The following is a 25,505-nucleotide window of genomic DNA, read 5'->3' on the forward strand; positions in this document are numbered from 1 at the left end:
AAATAGAAGTGTAAAATCTGTCAGTAAAGGTTTGGTAAAAATGACTTCTTTACATTCTCTTCACACATTGAACAATAATGGCAGTGACCTGTTTTGTTTTGTTTTTGGTCTACAGAGTAAAATATATTCAGAAACCTTAGCATTCATCTCAATAGTTGATTTTGTATTTTTAGAACTTGTGTTTTCTACACTTAAGTAATTCACAATGGACTAACTTAACAGTTTTAAAAAGGCAGGGCCTGATCATGCGTCTAGGGCAGTAGGAGAGACCTTGAGAGTCTGGTTACAGTTTTGTGCTCATTCAGAATGGCACCGAAGCCAGCCAGATGGTCGCATAGCTCTCCCGTTTTCAAATCACAACCCTGCCTTTTCACAGTCTGACTTCTAGATGAGTTCTACCAGTTCTACTGCTGCAGTGTGATCCCATTTTCCCTTTGTGAGTCTCGGTATGAATTAAAACAATAAGTCACCACTTCATTATGAAAAGGCCATTTCTCTCCCTGGATCAGGGAAGGCTCCGCGCTCTCCCAGTGGCCTGAATCAGAAACTTGCGTATCACCCTTGACACCTTCTCCACGCTGCCCATTTCCAGTCAGTCACCAAGCCTCAGTAGAGTCACATCCTAAACGTCTTTCAAATCTATCCGCTTTTTTCTATCCCCCAAGTCTACTCTGGTCTAGGTTACTAGGATGGTTCATTTTATTGTCCATTTGACTAGGCTAGAGTACCCGGTTATTCATCAGATGCTCATTGCCATGAAGGTATAATTGTAGATGGGGTTAATAGCTGTAGTCGACTGATTTTAAGCAAAGGAGATTACCCCTGATCATGTGGGGGAGACTCATCCAGTCAGCTGATATCCTTAAGAGCAAAAACTGAGGTGGCCCAGAAATGAAGCAGTTATGCTTTAAGACTACACATCAACTTCTGCCTGACTTGCCAGCCCACCGCCTGTCCTACAGATTTTAGACTTGCCAGCTCCACGGTTGTGTAGGCCAGTTCCTTAAAATACATCTCTTTAGATAGACTAGATAGATAAATGGTAGATAGATAGATGATAGATAGATAGACAGATAGATAGATAGACAGATGATAGATAGACAGACAGATAGATAGAGATAGAGATGATGATGATGATGATGATGATGACGACGACGACGACGACGGATAGCTAGATAGACAGACAGATGGACTATTGATTCTTTTTCTCAACTATCATCTAGTTATCTCTTAACCAGCGGTTATCTATTACTGCATAATCAACTGCCCCAAAGCTTTATAGCTTAAAGCAGTGATTTTGTATTCTTTCACAGTTCCATGGGCCGACTGGGCTTAGCTGGGGAACTGTTAATTGAGGCTTTCATACAGGTACAGTCCAGAGGTGACAAGTGCTGGGGTCATCTAAAAGCTTGCTTGGGCTGGACATCCAAGATGGCTCACTCACATAGCTGGCAACTGACACTGGCTTCGGTTGGAGTTGGGCTAGAGCCTCTGCCTGTGACGAGCATCACACAGTAAGGTGACAGGATTCTCTGAGGCAGTTTCCAAACAGTGACCATTCCAAGAGACCCAGGCAGAAGCCACAGACTTTTAATGACCCAGTTTTGGTCATAAAAGTCCCAGAATGCCACTTCTACAGCATTCTCTTGGTCACAAGAGCCAGCCAAGATTCAAGGGGAGGAGTTTAGATTTCACTACCCAGCATGAGGAGCAAGGCGTGTGTGTAGGCAGAGAAGGAATTGGTGGAGGCCATCTTTAGGGACCATCTACAGCACTGGGTCACTGCCACGACCTCCTAGCTGATCACACCACCTTCATTGAGATCCCCCAATCAGTCCTTTTTACTGAACCTAGGGTGCGTATCCTAAAATGCATAGCTCCTGTCACTAACATGACTAAGACCTTCAATGATTTGCCCTTTTCCATAGAAGAAACTCAAATCGTTTACTTTGTCTTGCTGGTTAGACTTCTCACGATATAGTTCTGCAGCATGTCCCACCAAGTGCGCTATTTCCCCAGCCAGATAGAATTTCTTTCAGCTTTTTGATTGTTCCACGCTCACTCCCTTTCTCCTCCTAGCTTTCACTTTTCACTGTTCATTGTTTCTCAAAAAGTCTTCACCCCTCCACCTTTTTCCCTTGCCTTGCCTGGCTAACTTCTACCCATCTTTTAGTTATCAGATTAAGCTTTGCTTCTTCTGGGGAGCTGAGCCCTGATACCCCAAGTGTGGATTAGATGCTTTCCCATGTGCTCCTGCCTGTAGAGCTAGCCCTGGTCCTTGGGTTACATGGATGAGGAAGCAGACTCCGTTAAACTCGCTTTCATGTTGCATTATTACTGAACCAGCCAAACATGAACACAAGGTTAAGGGCTCAAGCGAGTGAACTTTTCCACTCAGAGCAGTACCCAAGGTTCTGTAGTTTATGAAGCGCTTGGACAGTGAGAAAGGCTCAGACTCCAACTTGTGGGCTCCCACCTGACACCAGCAGGCATGTCACATCAAAGGTCCACTCTTTTGTCCCAAAAGAAGACTCCCGACGGGCTACGGCGTCACCCTCGCAGGTCTTCTCCTCGTGCATCGGTGGTATACAGCGGGGCCGGCCTGACCTAGCCCAACTCGCCACTCTGCTCGTCCCTGTCGCAGTGCAGGACTGATGCCATGATGTCGTCATCGTTCGCAGTTGTCCTTTCCCTCTAGATGACAAGCTCTCCATGGGCATCGACTCTGTCTTTGTTCTGTTCTAACCCCCGTACTGAGAGCAGCAGTGAGAGCTGGATTTGCTGAATGACTCTCCACGTGAATGAATGAGTGAATGAATGAAATCTTCATTTCACCCCGAACTCTGTTCCATGTCATTAAGCTTAATTCCCGACTGTACCTTTTTGGTGCTTGCCGGTCACATGTGTTCTCTTTAGTGTCGGACCCTGTCTCTTTCTTAGGAGCTCTGTCTCGGTTCCCAGCCCCAAGCAATCTGTTGCCAAGGCAGGAATCGTCGGCTTTGGCCCTGACTCCATGAACCCCATGTCCCGACCCTCAGCCTTTTAACTTGTACCCAGCTGGGCCTTCCCTGGTCCCCCCAAGGGAAGGATTTGGACCCTTTCACTCTCTTACAAGTATAGTCATAAAAATTTAGCACAGTTAGAAAATGTTTTGCTATAATTTACAAACTGTCTCAAGATGTAGATATTTTCTCACGAAGGCCAGGGAGTTTGTACGCCTTGTGACGGTGGCAATGTGGGTTGTGCCAATGGCTCTATTCCCTCTGTGTGTCTTTCTTATGGTTTATTTGTGTATTGGAGGCAACATAAAGGAATATAAGGAACTAGTTAAGAGCACAGAGAGATTAGATTAGGACCTGGGTTCAAATCTCAGTCATGTCATTCACTAGCCATGTGACCTCATCAAGTAACTCAGCCACTCTGTGTTCAACATCCACACCTGGAAAATGAGAATTAAAATAGTGATGATAATAGTATTTCCCCATAGGCTGTGATGAAGATTAAAGAAGCTACTACGTAAAGTGCTTAGAAGACCATCTGGGACGTAATAAGAGCCATGGACGTGTTTGCTATTATTATTGATGCACGAATGTACTTGAGCCTCCGATGCACGTGCTGTGCTTTGTATATTCCTATCTGGGCCTTCGTTTCACGACCCTGTTTCTGCCCCCTATGTGTGGAATACTCCGTCTGCGCAAACCTTTGTTTGCGTGTGACCATGCGTGCGTGTGTATTTCTCTCCGGGCCCTTCCTGGGTCTCTACATCCCGGTAGTTTGTACGTGACTCTCTTTTATCTCCTGTCTTCATCTCCTCTGCTTTCCTCAGGATTTTCTTCCTCCGGGTTTCTCTTTTATGTGTGTGTCTCTCTTCTTTTTCTCCTTTGGCTCATGCTATGTCCATCTGTTTATTTTTCTCTGGATTTCTCTACAGTTTTAGTTAGTTTTTTCTCTGTCCTCTTTCTCCTTCTCTTCGGAAGTTACCCATAATAAAAAAAAAAATTGAAAATTAAAATATTTCCTGAATTCATTAGTTTCTTATTCTTTTTTAATAATCGAGAATATCGTGTATACAATATTTTGTTTTTCTTTGCTTATACTACCTTTTGTTGTTTTTCTTTCCTTCTGATTCAGTGAGTCTTTATACAAAAAACGATTCCCCTGCTTTGCTGAGTTTTTCTTCTCATACGTGGTTAACAAACTGTTGACTCCCATCATTGCTTTGCCCTGAAGCCTTCTTCCATTTTCTGCTTCTTTTTCTAAATAGTGCTGCCTCCCTAGGTACAAGACGAGAGCAGGGGCAAGGTCTCTTATCCCTTGACATAGTCCCAGGGTCTGGCACAGTGCCCGAAATGCAGGATGCTGTGGATGTACGTTGGTGAAATGAATGAATTCCCCTGGGGAGTGTTGAGGGTTAGGGGGAGACGGAGAAGGGCTTCATGTCATGGAGCTCTTGTCCTGTCTCCTGGCAGCCTTTGTTTATCCCGTATTCTTGTTCTTTCACTTCTTGCTAGACAGATCTCAAATCCCCACCCCCCAACCCCACCTATGCCCTTTCTACCCTAAAATCACTTGCTTGGCGTGAGCCCTTTTAATTTTTAATTAGGTGAACTCCAATACTAGACACCCAGTTACCCCCCTCGCCCTTCTTCTCCGTGATCTTCTTCCATTATTATCCATCCTCTGTTGCCTGAGTGCTCATTCCCAAACATGGGTTTATTCTTTCATTGACCAAATATTCATCCCATGCTTCCTCTGTGCTGGGCACTGTACTAGCACCTTCACGAAGGCTTCCCCTTACCTCCCCGCGAGCTGGCGTGCCCTTCCCCACGCTTCTATCATAATCACTCTGGACCATAAAACACGTGATATGGAAACTGCATCGAAATACCAGTTGCAACTTGTGTCTGTATCTACAGATAGAGGTACTCTCCTCTATTAAATTATGGAATATTATTAAATACGAACTCGTATTCGTATTTAATAATTCGTAAGTTGTGATCCTCATGACCTTGAACCGTGGCCACCAATAAACATGTTCCGAATGGTTCTCTGCGTCTGTCCGTGTTCTGTATCTTGGAGTTACACGAGTTAAATCTAATTTTTCCAGTCTGTACAATATCTGAAGACAGCTGTCGAACGCCCCTGAATCTGTTCTCCGCTCTGGACATCATTATTAGTTCTGTATCCGTCATGGATAAATTCCTCTTCCAGCGTAGATGTTTCCTCCTGACAGAGCCTGGTTTCTCAATAAACCTTTCAGAGCAAAGTTTCCACACCAGACGCAAGCACACCAACTGTCGTTAGGGCCTCAGTCACGGAATAGAATGCAGCTCTCCTTCTAGCCACTTTCAATTATCTTGTCTCAGACCACGTTCGAATTTTAGTAAGCTGGTGCACTCTGCCGAGTTGTAGCAAATCTTATTCACTCCTTAAATGGCCTCTGACAAAGGATGACTTATTCTCAACCTCCAGTACCACATGACTCTTTCCGTCTGACCTTCCCCGTGCCCTCGCACTGCAGGGCGGCACACCTCGGCCCACCCAGAGGCCAGCACTGGGGTGTAATGACTATGCATGGAGGCTAGGCCGGGGATGGGCTACATGGTGTGACATCAGCATCTACATGGTACAAGAGGCCCTTTGAGATGTGTTGTTGTTGTTGTTGTTGTTGTTGTTGTTTAAATATGCTTCCAATTATGAACTTGAGGATTCTAGAAAAATCTATTGGGCAGTAATATGTGGTTCAAACAAGGAAATCTACTCATTTAATGTCCCCCACATTCCCCTGTAGGGAGCACTGCACACCATGGTGCCTTACAGGGCATTAATTGAAAAGGCACTTTAGTGTCAGGGTTTAAATCCTAGGTTGAATCTTGGCTTTACTTCTTAACTATCTTGCAATTTGTAGAGGAGGGAAAATAAGTTTCCCTCTCCCCTTCCAAGTTCTTGACAGAAACCCCTGTACTAAAAGATTAACAAGAGAAAAACAAAGAAGTTTATTAACACGTAGACCTCATGCGTATGTGAGCGATCCCGGCAAAGATGAGGCGCTCCCTGAGGTGGCTTGGAATTCAGATGTGAATGCCATCTTAACAGGGAAAGGAGCGGGGGGAGGCAGAGGCGTCTTAGGGGAGAGGGAATGATTTTCAGGAAGGATGAGGGCCCTTCGGAGAACAGAGAGGAGGGATGACAGTTTGTGAGCCTCTCCGGGAGTGGTGTCTGCTTCTAGTCTCCTCTCCTGAAAGAAGAATTCATCTTCCCTGGTTGATGAAACTGTCCGGCAGGAGATTTATGACAACTGAGCTCCTTTGGACAGTCTGTCATTAAGCAGATAAGGTGAGTTCAGAGAAAAGCTTTCCCCGAATTTGCTGTTTTTCAAGTGCCTACAGCTCAAAATAATCACTATATCAAAGCAGCATGTTTGGAGGGTGGTGTATTCTGCTACCCTTCGAATTCATCTTTATATACCTTTTTCTTTTCTTCCTTAATACATCGTAAATACAATAAAGGCAGAGATTGCTTATTTTTTTTTCACCAATGTGTAGACAGCACATCTTACAATGTTCAGTGCCTACCTACATGCTAAATAAGCATGAATGAATGAATGAATGAAGGAAGGAATATGTAATATGTGACCTACTTACCTTTTATAAGCTTGAGTTGTTCTCAACTGGAAAATGAGTGTCAATCGTACCTATTTTGTAGGATTATCGTGGGGCTTAAGTGAGATAATACATGTAAAATATTTAGCACATAGGGACAGCACACTTTATGTTTGATATTGTTATTATTGGTCAGTCAGTGAATTATATAATGTGAGGTAGGGACAGAAGAAAGGAAAAAAGGGGGCGTCAACAGGAGAGAGGCAGTTGGTGTATTTATTGCTTGCCCTACGCATTGCGGTTTTAGTGAAGAAAAAATATTTTTGACTGTTTTTGAAAGGATTAGGGTGATAAATAAGTCCCATGAATTTCTGAAGATGCTTATATCTCACAACCCCGTTTCCTAGGACCCTTACCATAGTCTTAGAGAATGGATCCCCCAAAAGGTAGCTCATTATTAATACATAGAACGTTCCTGTAACATCCGCCTCGCCCTAACTGCCCCACATCTCATTAGAGAGTCTTACAGTCTGACAAACAGGAGAGACTCCTGTGCACTCTGGGCTGAGGCAGTTAGGTTGTTACTATTCAGCGTGACCTATATGGCGTGTTGTGTACCGTACGCCTTACGTGGTCATTAATATTTCATGGAAATCCAGGAAGCATCTCGTTTAGAACTGGAGAAGAATTTTGACCAGACACTTGAAAGGACTCGAGAAAACAAAACAAAAAAGAAAAAAGAAAAACAAAGGGGTCAGGGGCAGGGAGGAACTATGATGTAAAAGAAAAAGGCATTTCCACAATTTTAACAAAAAATCCCTTTCTCAAAAGTAGGTTTCTTAGACCAAGTGTGATGCGAAGATGATTCGGCATATTTTCAGATTCTGTCTTTATAGATCAAGGCTAAAAGTATTAAGCCAGATGCTCCCAGGACCAGCCTACTTCTGAGAATTAAACCCTTTGGAAAGTACGTGAACTCTTTTCAATTCCAGATCTCAGTGCAGTGTAGGGGGTCCCTATTCTATCCTGGGGGCACAGGCGAGGAGACAGTGTTTGCTTTTTGAAACTGGATTGTGCGGAGGAAGTTGACGAAGGTACAGCACAGCAAGGGTTAGATCATCCAGCTAGGGGGTTCTTTTCCTTTTAATAGTGGATTTTGTGTTTTTCCATTTAATAACCTTCACCCCCTGGGGGACCCTTAAAATGAGAGCCTCAAACGTCTCAGCTATTTGTAGGGTTGGGAGCGTTTCTTTTGTTGTTATGGTTTTGTTTGCAGCTTTTGCGTTGCGTCTGGACACGTTTTCAGTGATCTGCTGCATGCATTATTGTTGGCACCACTGTGTCGTTGCCGTCATTATAGAAAGCATCCTAAAGGAATAAGCTCGATGAGGGCGTTAACCATCACCCGTGCCCCACCCCCCAAACCACCCACTGCCACACCTTCTCGTGTAAACTGCAAAGAATCGAATGTCAAAAGACACAGGTCGTTTAGATTCTGTGAGCCTCGGTCCTATCACTTAACTCCTCTCAACCTCGGTTGTCTTATCTCACCTCTAAAATGGGAATAATAGTATATTCTACCTCCCTGCTTGTTGTGGGGATCCAATGATGTGGTGGGTGTGAAAATGCAGTGGAAAGTTCGCAGTGCCTGAGAGTGTAAGGTTTGTGCATGCTGGTCGGACATTTACTACTGCGGAATGGAAAACTACACGTTAAAGGCAATCTAGGGATTGTGGTCACAGCATGTCTTCTAGTGTCTTAGTGTGAGCTACTGTAACAAAGTCCTAGAGACTAGGGGGCTAATAAACAACGGAAATTTCTTTCTCACAGTTCTGGAGGCTGGAAGTGTGAGATCAGGGCGGCAGCATGGTTGGGGCTGGTGACAGCCTTCTTCCAGGTTATGGTCGGAAGCCTTCTCATTGTATCTTTACGTGGCAGAAAGCAGAAAGCGGAAGGAAGTCTTTATGACTCTTATAAAGGCACCAATTCCGTTCATGAGGGCTCCACTCTCATACCCTCATTTAATCCTAATCACCTCCCATAGGCCCTGTCTCTTAATACCATCATGTGGGACATAGGGTGTCAACATACAAATGTTTGGAAGACACAAATGTTTAGTCCTTACTGTTCGTCCCCTGCGCCCCCATGAAATTCATGTTCTTCTCACCTGCAAAATACATTCGTCGATCCCAGTAAGCCCCACAGTTTTAACTCGTTCTAGCATCATTTCTAAAATCCAAAGTGTCATGTAAATATCACCTAAATCAGGTGTGAGTGAGACTTGAAGACCACTCATCCTGAGTCGAAGTCCTCACCCGCCGTGAACCTGCGACACCAAACAAGTTATGCGTCTTCACAGTGCAGCGGTGGGACAGACATGGGGTAGACGTTTCCATTCCTAAAGGGAGACATAGGAAAGAAGGGGGGAGGTGACAGTCCCCAAGCAAGTCCAAAATCTGGCAAGACAGACTTCACGGGATCTCGAGGCTCCAGGGAACTCCGTGGCTCAATGCTCTGCCTGCCGGGACCACTGTGAGGACAGTCCCACCTTCCAGACCCACTGTGGTGATGACCATGCCCTTATAGCGATACCTGACGCCCCCATCCTCACAGCTTTGGGTGACTCTGTCCTCATGGCTTAGGGCAGATGCCATCTGGCCCGTTGAAACCGAGGAGACAATCCCGATGAAATCTGAATCACCTTCGGAGTTCTTCTTCCCTCGTCTTGAAAAACGGTGCATATTTGTGGCCAAATAGCTCTAAGATCCCATCCTTGTAAAATGCAGGAAGTCCAACAGCCGTCCTTGATTCCTTCCTGTCTCTCCTTCCTTCAAACAGGCATTTTTCCAATAGGCTGATTAAATCCATGGTGCACGCTCACACTGATCTCCTCTCCAAACAGAAGCATGCCCGCACCTGTCATGTTCCCTCCTGCACACTTTCTTATTTCTTTTATCACGTGGATAGGCTGAGAATTTCCAAGTCTTTATTTAAATTCTGCTTCCCTTTTTACCCATAGTTCCGTCTTCAAGTCATTTCTCTGCTCCTGCATTATACTGTAAGCAGCCGAGAGGAACCAAGCTGCTCCTTCAGCATTTTGCTTGAAAATCTCCTCAATTAAGTATCCAATTTTATTGGTCACAAGTTCCGCCTTCCTCAAAACACTAGAATTAGAACAAGCTTCAGCCAGGTTCTTTGCTACTTGGTAAAAGGGTCGCCCGTTCTCCATTGTTCAATAACTTGTTCCTCCTTTCCTTCTGAGATCGCTTCAGAATGGCCTTTACCATCTTTATACCTACCAATAATTTGCTCAGGATTATGTAGGTTTTCGTTACAAAGACAGAAGCTTCGTCTACAGTTCTCTGCTTTGCTTTCTGCGCTCTCACCAGAATCACCTTTAAAATTCTGTTCATGGCAGTCTAAGCCTTTTCTAGCTGCACATAAAACTCTTCCAATCTCTACTCATTACCCAGTTCTAAAGCCACTTCCACCTTTTTAGGTATTTGTACGGCAGCAACTCCACTTATTGGTACCAATATCTGTCTTAGTTAGAGTTTTCTAGGGAAGCAGAACCAAGAGGATGTGTATCGATCCACAGAAAGATTTATAATGGGGGATTGTCTCATGCAGTTGTGGAGGCCAAGAAGTCCCGTCATCTGCCATCTGCAAGCTGGAGACAGAAAAGCTGCTGGCGGCGTAAGCGTCAGTCTGAATTTGAAGGCCCAAGAACTGGCATGCCAGTGGTGTAAGTCCTGGTCTGAGTCTGAACACCTGAGAACAGGGAGCAGTGATGTCTCCAAGGACAGGAGAAGATAGACGTCTCAGCTCGCACGGAGAGCAAATCTGCCTCGCTCTGCCTTTTGTTCTGTCTGGGCCCACAGTGGATTGGATGATGCCCCTCATACCGGGCGGGGGGAGGAGGGGCTGTCTGATTCACATGCTTACCTCTTCCAGAAACACCCTCACAGACACTCCCAGAACAACGTTATACTGCTATCCGGGCATTGACTTGGCCAGGTCAAGTTGACACATAAAATTAACCATCACGTCTAGTTAATGTCCTCCATTTCTTAGTGTCTCCTGTTTTTTTTTTTTTTTAACACAGGAAGGGGAATATTGCTATGCCTATTAAAATAAAGTCCCATTCATCACCCAAGGTAGTCTTCAGAAAAGACATTTTGGATAATTATTCTGATATTCTTCCTGCAAGGTTATTATGAACGATTAGGTCTTTAACATTGATTTTTTTTTTGATAGCGATTTCTTTAAAAGTGCAGAGGGGTGGTTAACCTGACTCAGACATAAAAATACTGACTCCAGCAATAAAAAGGAACAAACTGTTAAGTGCAGTAACACGCATGCATTGCAAAAATATCTATGCTGAGAGAAAGACGTCTTACACAAAAGGACACGTACTGTGTGATTCAGTTTATACAGAGTCTAGAATACGCAAAACTAACCTTTGGTAAAAATTAATCACAAGAGTGACTGCCTCGAGGTGGGGGAAGGGTGATGAGGGAGTTATCTAGGGATTCGTAATATTCTTTACCTCAATATTGCGAGGGCATCAGGTGATAGGGGTGTATGCATTTCTTAGAATTCGTCGAATGTGCTTATGATTTTACCATGTGTGAATATTTCCCTAAAATATACACAAAATAATGATATGCTTGCTGAAGTGCTGAGGGGTGAATAAACAACAATGGATTGATGGATCACTACACAGTAAAACAAATGAGTAAAAAGCTAATCGTAGAGTATAGCTAGCTGGTGGTTATTCAAGTCCTCATTGTTCAATTCTTTCAACTGTCCCATAGGTTTGAAAATTTTATAATGTTAAAAATATAATTTCAGAAAAAAACCTATTAATATTTAAAAAACTACACAGGGGACACTGGTTAGTGTTTTTGGTGGTGTAATATTCTTTTAAGCACCGACTATCCTTAGAGAAATTAAATTACTTGTCAAAGGTAAATGAGAATATATTCCATTGCCTTCTCTCAAAATCCTGCATAAAAGAGACTTTTACAATTATAAATACATAAGGATTTCTGAGCTTACAATGTATCGCATGAATTCTTATGAAATTTATAATTAAAAACTATGTAGTATTATGTTTTTGACTACACATCATTTTCAGTGGTTTTTTTCTTTTGCTAATCTATGAACTATCTTTTAGAAATGGTGGGTTCTGAAACACAAAGAGAGATAATAAGCAGGTGATTGAATTCAGTTAAGAAGAATGTGCTATTTCGATGAGTTGACTGATAAGAAGTATTATTGAAAATCTTCATTTTAGGGCACAAACAATATGACAGCCTTGACTTTTCATACCCTGAGAACTACCAGAATTCAGGAAGCCTGGATTACAATTCAAAATGACCATGACAGATTAAAGCACTGTATTTTTTCAAAGAGACAGAATTCAGTAGGAACATATACAAAAGCATACCCTTCAGGACCAAAACCCTATAAAAAATGTACAGTGGAGAAAGTCTAGTTATGAATCTAGGGTCAGCACTGCCCACAGGCAGCTCTGCTCACCGAATAGTCACTGTTCCTTGTGCTATGATCAGACCCAGCTTTGATATATACTTTTAAGTAATATGAAGAAATAGATACAGATTTATAGAGGAGCCAGATGACTAAAATAATGAAAAACCAGTCAGTCCTATGAGGAAAATCTGAAAGAAGAAAGAATTCTCTAAAACTTTTCAAGATTGAAAAGGTTCAAGTTTGCTTGCTTGCCATTTTCAATTTCCTGAAGTGTTTTTATCAGAAGGTTCTCTGAAAAGCTAACAAGGGAAATGGATTTAAGTTAAGCTGCTTCGGTTGTGCAAATGGAAGAATCTCTTGACTTCAAGGCTGATTAAACTCTGGAATAATAATTATCAGGAGATGCTGTGGAATCTGCATCCCTGAAGAATTATGTTAAAATATATATATAAAGCCTACGTGGTTCTATATTCATCTGCCAGACGGTGGGAGCAAACTCAGATGAGCACCACCAGGACCTTCCTGGGTCTGCATTCTAATGCAAGGATCCCCAGCGCCCAGGCCCCCAGGCCGTGGTACAGTCTGTGGCCTGTTAGAAACCAGCCCGCACAGCAGGAGGCAACAACCAAAGATACAACTGTGTTTGCAGCTGCTCCCCAGCGCTAGCATCACCGCCTCAGCTCCACCTCAGATCATCAGGCATTAGAGTCTCAAAATGATTGGGGACGCCTGTTCTAATGATAACGTTTCACTCCATAGCAAGAGTTTTGAAATAACATCTTGGTACTGAGTTATATTTTTCTGGCCTTTTCGTAAGGAATGGTAACTTTAACTTTGCTTAACTTAAAAATTCACTGTGTTCATGCACAGCAATGTCACTATAATTAGCAATACTGCATTGTATACTTGAAATTTGCTAAGAGGATAGATCTTCAGTATTTGCACAAAAAAATGATAACTGTGAGGTGATGGCTATATTAATTAGCTTGAGCGTGGTGATTATTTCACAGTGTATATGCACGTCAAACCATTAAGTCGTACACTTTAGATATAAACAATTTATATTTGTGAATTATGCTCCATTGGAGCTCAAAAAATGACTTGTATTTAATGATTCTTCCTTTCATTGGACTTATCTCATAATAAATGATGACATATGGCTTTGGTGAAATTTTGTAACACTGTGCTTAATTTAGTTTCTGTACTTTATAATTATTGTCAAAGAATTATAATGTGTCCTGTCATTTTTCTCATTAATGTTATAACATTTTCATTAGAAGAAAGTTTTTATATTTAAACCATTATGTTAATGAGTATTTTCTATTGGTAAGAGCGTCCCTATATAAGTATAAGTATATTTAACATTCTTTGCTCGTTTATCCTATGAAGATACCATTTCACCTTCCAGAGCCAGTTAGAATGAAATGAGATAAAAACGCCATCTTTGTGAATGATTTCTCTTCCTTCAGAAAGTCAGTATGGCAAAATCCTCTTTCGCATTTCCCATCGTAGTCTCTATTTTTGATTTCTTAAGTTTAATCCTTGGCTCACTTTTATTTTTTTTTTTTTTTTTTTTTTGCAGAGCAAAACTTGCTTCCTGTTGTGATGCTGCTCAAAACTTTATTGTTTCTCAAAATAACACTCCAGTCGGGACTAACATGACTTACGAGGTGGAAAGTAAAAATGAAATCCTAATTAGAGAGAACATTTTTAATATGTTTCCAGTGGTGAGTAAAGATTGGTTGTGGTTTATTTATGTCACCATTCCAGGTAAATTTCCTCTCGCTTTTAGTTATAACTTATAATAATGGAGGAGTTTTCTTAAAATACCATAGCGTTTGTTGTATGAGATAAGTATAGTGTCCATTTTAAAAAGGCAATTTCAAATGCAAGGTGGCTCTGCAAGTGATGGTATTTATATCGTAAGTGATAAGCTCTCCCAGTTCTTGAGTCTTCATGACTCATCCTTGAATGATACAGAGGTACTTGGGCTTTCTTCATAAGAATTACTGGGGTTTGGGAAGATGACCAATTTTCACCTGAAATAAGGTTCTTCCAGTTGTCAGTGTTGGCATTGGAATCATTTCCTTCACAAAGAATGATAGGTGTGTGTGGCTAATCTTTAGGAAGTAAATATGTAGGAATTTGTGGTCAATAAACCTAACCCCCGTGAGACAGGGATTTTTGCCTGGTGTGTTTACCGATGTGTCTCAAGACACTAGAACATTCTCCAGTACATACATGCACTCATCACATATTTGTTAAATAATGAGTATGATACAGTACTATTACAAGAAGCAACCTGTCCCTTAATATAAATCCAAACTTGGGGGAAATTTTTGTCCTGAAGAATATCTCATTGCTTGAAAAATTCACTCTCAGGAATCTTTCCATGATTTCTTTAAAAACAATTAGGCCAAGTCAGTATGGTCAAAAATTGAGTAATTTTGTTATATGTAGTTTACCAATTGTAGAATATTAAATTCTTAATGATTTTTTTTTTGGACATCTGACTTCTTTCTGCTAATTTTTTTTTTAAAGATTACAATTCAAAGGAAGAATAGTTTGCTGGGAATTAATGAAAAAATAAAAATAAATAATAGAAAAAATATTGCATATTTTCTAAAAGAAAGGGGGGCAAAAAATAACTCATAAAGCATTCTAACAATGCCCTCATGGTGCATTGGAATTACCAATATTTGAAAAGATAATAAGTAAAGAATATTTATAGTCCCAACAGAGAAGGCTGTGGAGAGTGTCACAGTGAGCAACTTTGTCACCCATGTGATTTTTGCTAGTGTTTTCCTTGCTTTAAATTGACCACAACAGAGAAACAGCAGGTATTTTCTTTTTCTTTGTTTTCTTTCTTTTTTCTTCGAATTAGCACCTGGAAGAGAATGGTCTTGATAATTCTGTATGCAATTAATAACAGCATCCATTATCCAAATTTATGCTGATTTTTAAAAAAACTGGGGGTAGAAAATTCTGAAGATAGTCCAGTAGCAGTTACAAAGCTAGGTAACTTTTTTGTGTTCCTTAAATCAGGGGTCCCCAAGCCCTGGGCAGCGGACTGGTACCAGTCTGTGGCCTGTTAAGAACCGGGCCGCTTAACTGGAGGTGGGTGACAGGTGAGTGAGCGAAGCTTCATCTGTACTTGAAGCCGCTCCCCAGCGCCAGCATCACCGCCTCAGCTCCACCTCAGCTCATCAGGCATTAGATTCTCACAGGAGCACCAGTCCCTGGCGCTCGAAAGATTGGGGACCGCAGCTAAACATCTCCTTTCCACGGATGTGGCTCCTAGGGGAGGCTGACCTCCTTCCCATCTCGATTCCTGCACGCTCACACTGCTCAGTTCTGCTCTGCCACACTGCGCTCCAAAGAACCGTGGGGCACACAGCAAGAGATCTCAATAGATTAAATGTGGCGAAATCACCTTCTCTAAAAACTTTGCTAAGCCATTTGCAAAGGAAAACAACAAAGTTGGTTTTCGACCACAGGGAGCAATGTGCAAACACTTGAGTCATGCAAATTTGCATTTCTTAGGTTTATTTTAGGGAATGTTGAAGTTTGTAGCTTATTTAAACTCTTTCTGAACGTTGAGATCCCAAAGCATATGGATATTTCCCCGTAGTTGACCAAAAAGCCAAAGAAAAACATACATTATTTTAACTGCTTAATCGGAGATATGCTTCCCTCAGTAATCTTTTCTATTGTACCATAAAGAGCCTATTTGCATTCAACTCTATCTATAAAATTCAGAATTTATTGTGGTACCGGTTAGTACACACTGTCTGAAGGCATCTTGAGCTAGAAGTTTAGTGACTTGTAATTCCCTGGGGTATCTGGAAACTATTCATTTCAGAGCCAGACAATCTGCTAGGCATTGCAGATATAAAGAGAAATAATGCACGTACTTAAGTTAACGTTTTATTTGCTGAATGTGAGGAGCTGTGTAATGGGTAGTGACTAAGAGCGTGGACTCTAGCAAATGGCCTGGGTTGGAATCCCAGCTCTGCCACTTTATGGCTGCTAACTCGCGCCTCCATTTTCCCACCCATAAAATGCATATAAGGTTGTTGTATGGATTAAATGCCTTAGTGAGTTATGTACTTGGTTGCTTCTTACATAATAAGCACTGTATGATTTTTAATTTTTAAAGACAAATCTAGAAGCGTTGAAGCAGTGTTCGTTCTCTGCTTGTTGGGCATCTCCCAGATGCAGCATCAGAAACACATGACAGTCATAGCGATTCAGGGGTCGGCTGGGCTGCTCAGAACCACACTGGCCCTGGAGTGTTGCTAATGCCGCTGGTAAACCCCCACTACAGCCAATTTTAATTTACTAATAGTTTAACAACCCACTCACAAAATTCTTGCATATTTTACCAGCTGGCTGTCACAAACTCACTCATGCAGGACTCAGCCCAACACTGGGGGGGTTGCAGCTGCGTGGGCCATTGGGCCACCAAGCACTTATTTAAAAGTCACTGAGTCACTGTGTATCTTTCACTGAGCTAGGTCTGCAGCGAAAGATGAGGAACTATTAAATGTAATAAACATATTCTCTGCCCTTGAGGACATGCAGTCAAATTCGAGAGACAAAATAAGTGAATCAGGAACCTCACCGCTGTAGAATGTGAGTTGATACCCTTGCTGCTTGTGACATCACATCCTTCCTTCAGGAAAGTGGCCAAAAGGAAATGTGCACTGTTGAACTGAAAATTTATGTTTCAGACTGGGGAGGATTGGGTGAAAGTGGGAAATCTTTTGGGGTAGGCAAGTTAGATCCTGGGAGGGGGCGGGGAACTAAAAAGCTTCAGGCTGGAAAATTAATTTAAAATACGTCAGCGCAGTTTGAGCAGGCCTCCCTGAAGTACTGCGGCTGGTCATTTGGGGGAGACGGCAGACATTAAATGTCATATCGTCACCAAGTCTAAAGGTCTGAATATTTAAGAAGCATGGGAAACTTTTGCTAAATCAGCTGTTAATTTTATGCCCAAGAATAGAGGACTTCACACTACTTTGCAACTGCTTCATTTTCTCTTTTTTTGCTGAAAACATTTCCGTGGATTCGTAAGGCACAATGTGGGGTTTTGCCTTTCTCATTTTATTTATTTAATGATGTGATATAAACTATATTCTATCACATTTTATATGCAAGTATATTATATTTTGAATTATCACGTTATGTTGTATATGGTATGCTAATATATTTCTCTCCAAATAAAACAGGTTTAGAGGATTTTTTTTTTTTATTATAAATCATAAGTTGACCAATATGCTATGGTCTTGCTACTTCTGTTTCTTGTTCTTGTTCTTTTTCTTTCCTTAGCGTGTGTAAAAATTAAGCTACTTGAATTAAGCCGATGATGTTTATGGTCCTAAAACTAAAGGTGTTTCATGGGAGCTTTTCGCTTTCTCCTGCTAGTCTCAGCCTTTTGTGGAGCACCCTTACAATCAGTGCGCAGTGGTAGGAAATGGAGGAATTTTGAATAAGTCTCTCTGCGGAGCCGAAATAGACAAATCCGACTTCGTTTTTAGGTAAGACCTGTCAAGCTGGTTTCTTCGAACCAAAGGTCAGTGGGATATTTTCAAGGGATGCTGTAAAAGATACTTCATGTAAATTTTGACCTTTGAGCTGTGTTAAGTCTACAAATTACCTTGGTAGGCTTTCCTGAAATGTTAAATGAGTCATGAGTTCCTCCAGATGTGGATACCAGAAGCATAGAAACACGCTAGGATCATTCATTTTTCGGAAGTTCTAGATGAGATTGTGGTGAAAGAGATTCTGCACTGCAGGACTTGTCAGAGCCTTCAGTGCGTTAAGGCTACCATGGCTCCCTGAGAGGACTCTAGGGGAGCAACATTTCCAGGTTCATCTGACCTTGAAAACAGTTGTTGCTGCTGTTGTTGTCGTTGTTATTTAAGAGCATTTCAAGGAAGTTTTGTTCTCAGGTAATACTTGGGAAAATGCTGACCTTGACATTGTAGAGCCAGGCAACCTCATTATTTACTTAGAGTTTTGGCTTGAAATTTAAAAAAAAAATTGTGCACCTTCTAAATTATATATATATTTTTAATGTTTATATCTCAATACTAGCTAGCTTGCAAAAACAGAAACGAAGGTGGTTTGCATGTGTGCCTGTACTAGTAAGCCGTATCTCAGGGCACCTCCACTTTCAAAATATGAAGGAAGGGTGATCCATCCCTGGGAGGATGGGTTTTCATTGGAAACGAATCTTTTTAAAAAGTAAGTCAAAATCTTTCCCCCTATTTCAGAAACAGTGATTTCATACATCAGAGGAGACCCTTTGATTCTTACTGTGATTTAATGTCCTCTTTTAGGAAATAAAAGAAAAAAAAACACTATTTTGAATTAGTAGCTTCCCCTCGACTTTAGTCTCAATTAAATCTTTTATGTTGAAGGTAATGACAGAACAACAGACCCAACAGTCCAACAATTATTGGATTGTTCTTTATGATTAGAGTTAAAATGGCCCATACCGGAATAATTTAGCCATTTGGTTAAAGTACTCAGTATGAAAAAGCCACAAGATGAAGATAAATAATTCTTCTTGTCATAGACTTTTTAGAAACTTAAAATTCCCCCAAATTCTGTAATATCATGCCTAAACATCCATTTTATTTAATGCAAATACAGTAAATACAACAAGTTTCATTTAAATTTTTTTTTTTAAATCTCAATAGCTACTTAATGACTCTAAAATAAATGCATCTTTTTCTGGATTCTACATTTGCTGATGCCAGATATTTTTCTGCACGCAGAATTCACTTTAAAGTTAGCCTTCCAAATTAAGAGGTGAAATGAAGGCTAGACGTGGTTGGTGTCATTAAAATTTATTTAATTTGTAAGCCTGTCCTTATTTCTCCTGTACAGGTTGATATTTTATAAAAACAATCTAGAAAGTGCCTATTATGACCGTTTTTTTCATGTCAGAAAACTGGAAACTATCAATTGAGTGTAAGGTACAAAAATAGGCACTGAGTGGCTTTACTATATGACTGTGCATATGCAGGACCCAGTATTTTTCTTATAGTCTCTTTTGATACTGTAATATATTGGGAATCACCTTTGATTCTTCAGAATAATATGGGACTATTCTAGAAAGTAGATTTGTTACAGGAAGCCTACTAATGAGGTCATTTCTGGCCTGTTATCTATGATTAGTATTGATTTTTCCCAAGGTACTATATTTATTTTTCTTTTTTAGCAAGGTTGGAAGTGCATGCTTTATTTGTTTGTATGTATCATAGAGCGTGGAGCAGAATATTTTAACCTCAGCCATACTTCAGAATACATCAAGCAGCCTTCCTTGAGAAAATACTCAGAAATGGTCTACTTGAAATTCTGTAGATGATACTTAGGGAGTCATAACCAACTTTCCTTTTTTTTTCTGACAGGAATATAATTACTCAAAACTGCAATTCTTAATTTGTTTTCCAATTTAAAAACAAATTAGTACTCAAAAGAGGATGAAAAACATCAATACAAAAATATCATTATAAGAACATTAGGGTTTTATTTATTAACAACATAATTTGGTGGAAAAACTATCCATATGGGATTCAGAAGATTTCGATTTGTTTGTTTCTGGCAGACTCTATAAACTTGTTCATAATGCCTCACTCAATGTTTTAAAATCTTAAATTGGTGGTCATACCACTCTGAATATAATCAATATAAATAATAATTTTAGTAAGAGGATTGTGAACACTTCAAAAGCTAGGCAAAGTGTAATTATCATTTCCAGTTTTTTTACTTATAAAGGTCTTAATCAATATAGAAGTCATCTATCACATTTGTATATTTTATGTAATTCTGAACCAACTGAGTTCAGTACTTACTTATTAAATAGTTTTATGCAAATCAAGTGAAATCTAAGGATCTCTTAATAGCAATGATTTTATCCAATAAAATGACAGCGGTCACATGTATTTGTGTATATGTATGTATGTGTGTGTATCCACTTTTTTTCCAAATTATATTTTGATAATAGTTCTCCTTACAAATTTCAGGTGTAACCTCCCCCCAACCACAGGAGATGCTAGCAAGGATGTTGGCAGCAAAACCAATCTTGTGACTGTAAATCCCAGTATCATAAAACTAAAGTAAGTACCTCCAACTTATATAACTGTCCAAGAAAGTTTGTTCATAGTTTAACATGTTTCTTAGTCTGAGCACTACTCTTGTTGTGGCTGACTTGCAAAACAGCTGGAATGGCTTTTGGAGAAAATACATAGAAATACATTGGTAATTTTCGACTTTCTATCAAGGTTATGGCTCGTGAGAGATTATAAGCTAATGTTGTAAGTTGAACATTAATAGTAGTGAAATTACTTTCTTTTCATTTTCTTTCAGAATTTTAGCATTACTCTATCTTGGTAGCTCTTGATAAAACGTAGTGCATTTGGAAACTTCAGAGAATAAGCTTTAGGAGAACCTGGCAAAATTTGATTTTTACTTTGGGTTGTATGTTACTGAAGAATAATTCCCATGTTTTATTTTCTGCAATGTCATTACTGCAAAATGTTAGTTGGTTAACAAAAATCTCATATATAGTTTTAGTCCATTATTTTCATCAAAAGTGACTCATAATCGTTAATAGAATTCATCCCTCAAGTAGTTCTAGTATCTCTTTTGTCTCTCAAAAACGCACTTTCAAAACACACACAATTGTGCTTACAAGTACATTTTCTAAGGTATTGTTTAAATCAAACATATGGAGCTATCACAATACATGGAAGAAATATAAAATATATGTGTACATGTGCATATATCTGTATGCAAAAAGATAATTTAGGTTTACCAAGGAAAATTTTATAATCACATATGTAAAGAGGCACACAAATCGCTTGTGCAGCTCAGTGAATTTTTAATGTATTTCAAGGGTGTGCTATGTTTGAGAAAATGTTTCATTATTATAAATTTGGAAGCTGTTTTCAGTTATCAAAACGCCACCTTACAAAAAAAAAAAATTACTGAGTTCAAAGATAAAAGAGTATAAGAAATGTGTGTCCAGTAAGGGTAGAGCCTGGTAAGAAAGCAGAAATGAAACCATAAGAGAACCAGGAAAGAGAGATGAAGGCTTGGTGCTCAGTGGTATCCATGATGTTCACGTGCATGAGTTTTCTCTGAGTCTCTGGTTTGTCTTTTTATATACAATAAGATACATAGGTCAGTTTTTTGGCCAGTGGTATTATTGTTGTTGTTATGATTTTTTTTTTTTTTTTTTTTTTTTTTTTTTTTTTTACAATTTGACAGATATGGGAACTTAAAGGAAAAGAAAGCAATATTTCTGGAGGACATTGCAACCTATGGAGACGCATTCCTTCTTCTGCCAGCATTTTCCTTCAGGGCTAACACCGGCACCTCTTTTAAAGTGTACCACACACTGAAAGAGTCTAAAGCCAGACAAAAGGTTATATATTTCCATCCCAAGTACCTGAGAAACCTTGCCCTTTTCTGGAGAACTAAAGGTGTGACAGAGTATCGGTTGTCTTCTGGTTTGATGATCACAAGTGTGGCAGTTGAACTGTGCGAGAACGTGAAACTGTATGGATTTTGGCCCTTCTCTAAAACGGTACATGACATACCTGTCAGCCATCACTACTATGACAACAACTTACCTAAACGCGGGTTCCACGAAATGCCCAAAGAATATAGACAAATTCTCCAACTTCATATGAAGGGAATCCTCAAATTACAATTTAGCAAATGTCAAATAGCCTAAACATAGTGTCATTAAATGGGGATAGTTTTAATGGAATGCTGTAGGTGGGTAATGATGTTTCTGTAGGGTACAATAGGAGGAGCCTTGAAACTCAGTTTGATCAAAGCTTCCCACTAAGTGTGCAACCTTGGCAGCTCATTCAGTCGTTCTGATCTTCAATTTCCCTTCCTGTAAAATAGGGACCAGGATGTCCAACTCGTGTTAGGAAAATGTGACAGTCTATGAAAACTCTTGGCCAAGTATTTGCATGAGGCAGGGACTCAATGAATGTTTCCTTATTGACATAACAATATTTCCACCCTCCCCAGAGTGATAATGGAAGGCATGCTGTCTTGGAAACCCTTTCTGGAATTGCCAGCATTCATTGGGGTTCTTTCTCTGGCAGACTTCTCTATTTTCAATAATATCTTTCTCATCTTTCCTCCTGTCTTAAAGAACACATGTAAGAAAATCATATATTTCAATGAGAAACCCTTGACTATTCAGGAATGAAATTCTTCTGTTAGTATGGTAATGTGCCTGCTTCTGATTACATTCACTTGTGTCATGAGCTGTGATGCCTTGTGTTGATTGGATTTTAGGCCAATTCTTTCCCACCTTTATCTACATTTTAAAATCACTCTTTGTATTAACTTCCTGCCTTATTCTTAAGCCTTTTCATCTCCCACTAACAGGATCTACTTCAAGGATGTGAATGATTCCAATATCTAATTTTTCTTACCTGTTGCCTGGTCTGTGGGCTCACTCATTGGATTCCAATATCTAATTTTTCTTACCTGTTGCCTGGCTTGTGGGCTCACTCATGTTATTTTTTAAAATCATAGAACAGCTACTTCATGCTGACCCTGTAACAAGCTCTGTGAGAGAGGTTCGGAGATGACTAAGTCCTGCAGGAGGAAATGGATATGTGTGTCATCAACTGTGACATTGTATGATAAATGTTATTAACAGCAGTTACCCATAAAGTACTATGAGGAATGGAGGCAGGAATAATTGAATCTATTTTGATGGCATCTGTTTCAGAGAAGAGGTGATTTCTGAATTAAACCTAGAATATGAGTAAGATTTTACTCAATGAAGATTTTCAGTGGATGGAATATGATAAAGGTAAAAGCTGTCCCCTTGATTCTGATTCATCAGAATGAGGATATTTGAAGGTAGAGCATGGTCTTCGCCCCAAGAACTGACACACGAGGGTAGGGTAGCGTGTGGGGGTGCTGCCTTGAGCCCGTATCTGTGAAACGTGCATAATACCAACATGACAGATTTCATAGGAGAGCGAGAGGGATTAAAACACACAAAAACTTAATTCTCATAAGGAAAAGTGTATCTTCACATGAGAAATAATAAAGTAAACATCAATCTGAAATGAAGCTTTAGTAGATATTGAATATCAGCATTTTCACACCACTCCGTTCTGTTGTTATGATACCTGTTAATACAGGTCATCTCTGCGTCTACTGAAGTTAGATTAAATTACTTATTTCGGTTATTTGACTTAAATAAGTCATTACGTGCATACTTTCCTGCTGGTCTTTATACCATTGCAAGGAGAGAGGAAATAGTTGTGGAAGAGACGGGACAGTACGCTGAATGAACTACAGCTCTAATTCTGAATTCTTACCTTAGCCAGATTATTGTTTTACTAAATGTTCACTTGTAAGAACACTCTGATGTAAATCACTTATTTCGATAAAATACATCTTTAATTTGATTGTAGTTGACGTTTGTGATACCATTTTTAGTTCACGTTTTCATTTGTCCTATAGCAAATGAAACCTATTAGCATATATAATTATTTTCCAAAAGAAACATGCTTTTAGTTGCAGAAAGCCTAATTCATTTATCTTTCTTTTGGTGGTGGCAAATAAGTGACTGATTTTTACTGCTTTTCATGTGTTTAGTTAGCTTTTAAAAATTTGCTAACAGTATTGGTCATGTCTCTATCATGTTATTAGCAATGGATTATTAAAAATAAATCAGAGCATTCCAATATTTTCTAGTTAATAAAATGTTTTCTTCAAAATGTTTTCTGGTGAGTATAAATTTATACTTTTCTTTTTGATAATATTGGAAATATATGATTAATGAGTAAAACTAATAGAATATATTGAAATAAATTATTAAATATCAATATGGAGACTTTATAAGTTATTTTAATAAAAATTACATATCTTTAGGACATTTAGAGCTTATGTAAGTTTTTCCCATATAGCTTTGTATTTTAACTTTGGAAATTTTCTCTAAAATATCGAAACTAGATCTTCAATGTCACTGATAAGGATTTCAGAAATACTCAAAATGATATGAGATCAAGGAGAATATCCTGATTATACACATGTTCCAGTAAAAGTTCAATAGAAAACAAATTTTTAAGTTGTGGAGAAAACTGTAGACTTTCCAACTGAAGTTGGTTTCTTGTTTAATACATTTGTATTGCCATCCTAAAAGCATGCCAAAATTTTACAATTCTAGCTAGACTCTTTGATCGAAAGTCTCTGGTCAAAAAGAATATGTGCATTCTTTGCCTTTCTTTCTTACATGAATCTGTAGCTGTGAAATCAGGATACCTTGCAATTATCAGCCATGACTTGAAACTCTCCTTCACCCTCTCATGTGTCATGAAGAAATAAGAGAGTGGGAGGTCTCATTCACACCATGCCATTTCCTCCCTGGCAGAGAGTGACCTTCCTCATATTCCATTGTGACGTGCCAATAATGTCCTTTTGTTCCAAAACGGCATTAAAATTTTTTTTCTGAAGAACAAATTTTAGTAACGTAACCAACCTGTCAAGCTATGTGAATCATAAATCATAAGTTGTGTTCTTTTTGTTCTGTAATGATGAATTAATACAAGTTTTTAACTAAGATCAAAACAAAACCAGGAAAACTATGCACTTCGTCTTGGAGATGTATAGATAGATGAGCCGCTACCAGATCTGACCATGGCACTCAAGATCTCTGGGTGTGATGAGCATCGCTTTTAAATGTTTTTAGATGGACTGGTTTTATCCTTCTGCTCTTAAACTTCAGGCACATCCCTGGGTGTTGAAAATAGTGCTAACTCTTTAGTTAGGACTCCAGCTCATAACGCCACACACCACCAATTTCGAAGTGAAATACTGGCTCGCTTGATTCTGTTTCTCTGCTTGTTGTGCAGCCTTGCTGGGCAGTGCAACTGAATAATAAGATTCCAAAAGAGTTTTCAGCCAAATCCAAGGGCAAGGCAGAAATACTCACTGAGGCATGCAGTCCGTAGAGCTGTGTGCTCCCTGGTAAGGGCTCCATGAACAATCGTATAGATTAAGGTTTTACCCAATAGAATTGACCTTGAAGTCCCTGGTGGTTTTCCCTTCTAACAAAAGGCAAAGGCAGACAGATTGCAACTTTCTTGAAAGATTTCTTTCTGCATGTAAATTCCAACCCAGTAAATATGTGGGCTCTCAGCCAGGTAATCAGCCAAGGACTTTTTTTTTTTTTTTTTGAGGACTTTCTATGTATAGAATACCGAATGAGGCCATAAATCAGACCTGTTTGAGGCTAGATTTTTCCTTACTTACAAAAAATTTACCGGTTAAATACTATTTCATGTCAAGTACCCTGAATCATTCCATGAATCTCAGGAAGCTTTGGGAACATTGGAAAATTCTGTGGAT

The 25,505-nt window shown here is 39.7% G+C and overlaps 1 protein-coding gene across 3 annotated transcripts in view; it reads left to right on the forward strand.

Annotated features, from left to right (window-relative positions):
• Nucleotides 1-23,828, forward strand: part of ST8SIA6 (ST8 alpha-N-acetyl-neuraminide alpha-2,8-sialyltransferase 6) — a 160,083-nt gene extending 136,255 nt beyond the window's left edge. For all 3 annotated transcript variants that reach the window (XM_036228162.1, XM_016150633.2, XM_016150631.2), the window contains 4 exons: nucleotides 13,681-13,825; nucleotides 17,526-17,638; nucleotides 20,135-20,227; nucleotides 21,381-23,828. In XM_036228162.1, the coding sequence (XP_036084055.1) occupies nucleotides 13,681-13,825; nucleotides 17,526-17,638; nucleotides 20,135-20,227; nucleotides 21,381-21,849 (820 nt within the window). In that variant the 3' untranslated portion in view covers nucleotides 21,850-23,828. The remainder of the gene's footprint in view (nucleotides 1-13,680; nucleotides 13,826-17,525; nucleotides 17,639-20,134; nucleotides 20,228-21,380) is intronic.
• Nucleotides 23,829-25,505: the final 1,677 nt, after the last annotated feature.

The sequence above is a fragment of the Rousettus aegyptiacus genome, unplaced genomic scaffold (genome assembly GCF_014176215.1).
Source record: "Rousettus aegyptiacus isolate mRouAeg1 unplaced genomic scaffold, mRouAeg1.p scaffold_m13_p_10, whole genome shotgun sequence".
Classification (NCBI taxonomy): Eukaryota; Metazoa; Chordata; class Mammalia; order Chiroptera; family Pteropodidae; genus Rousettus; species Rousettus aegyptiacus.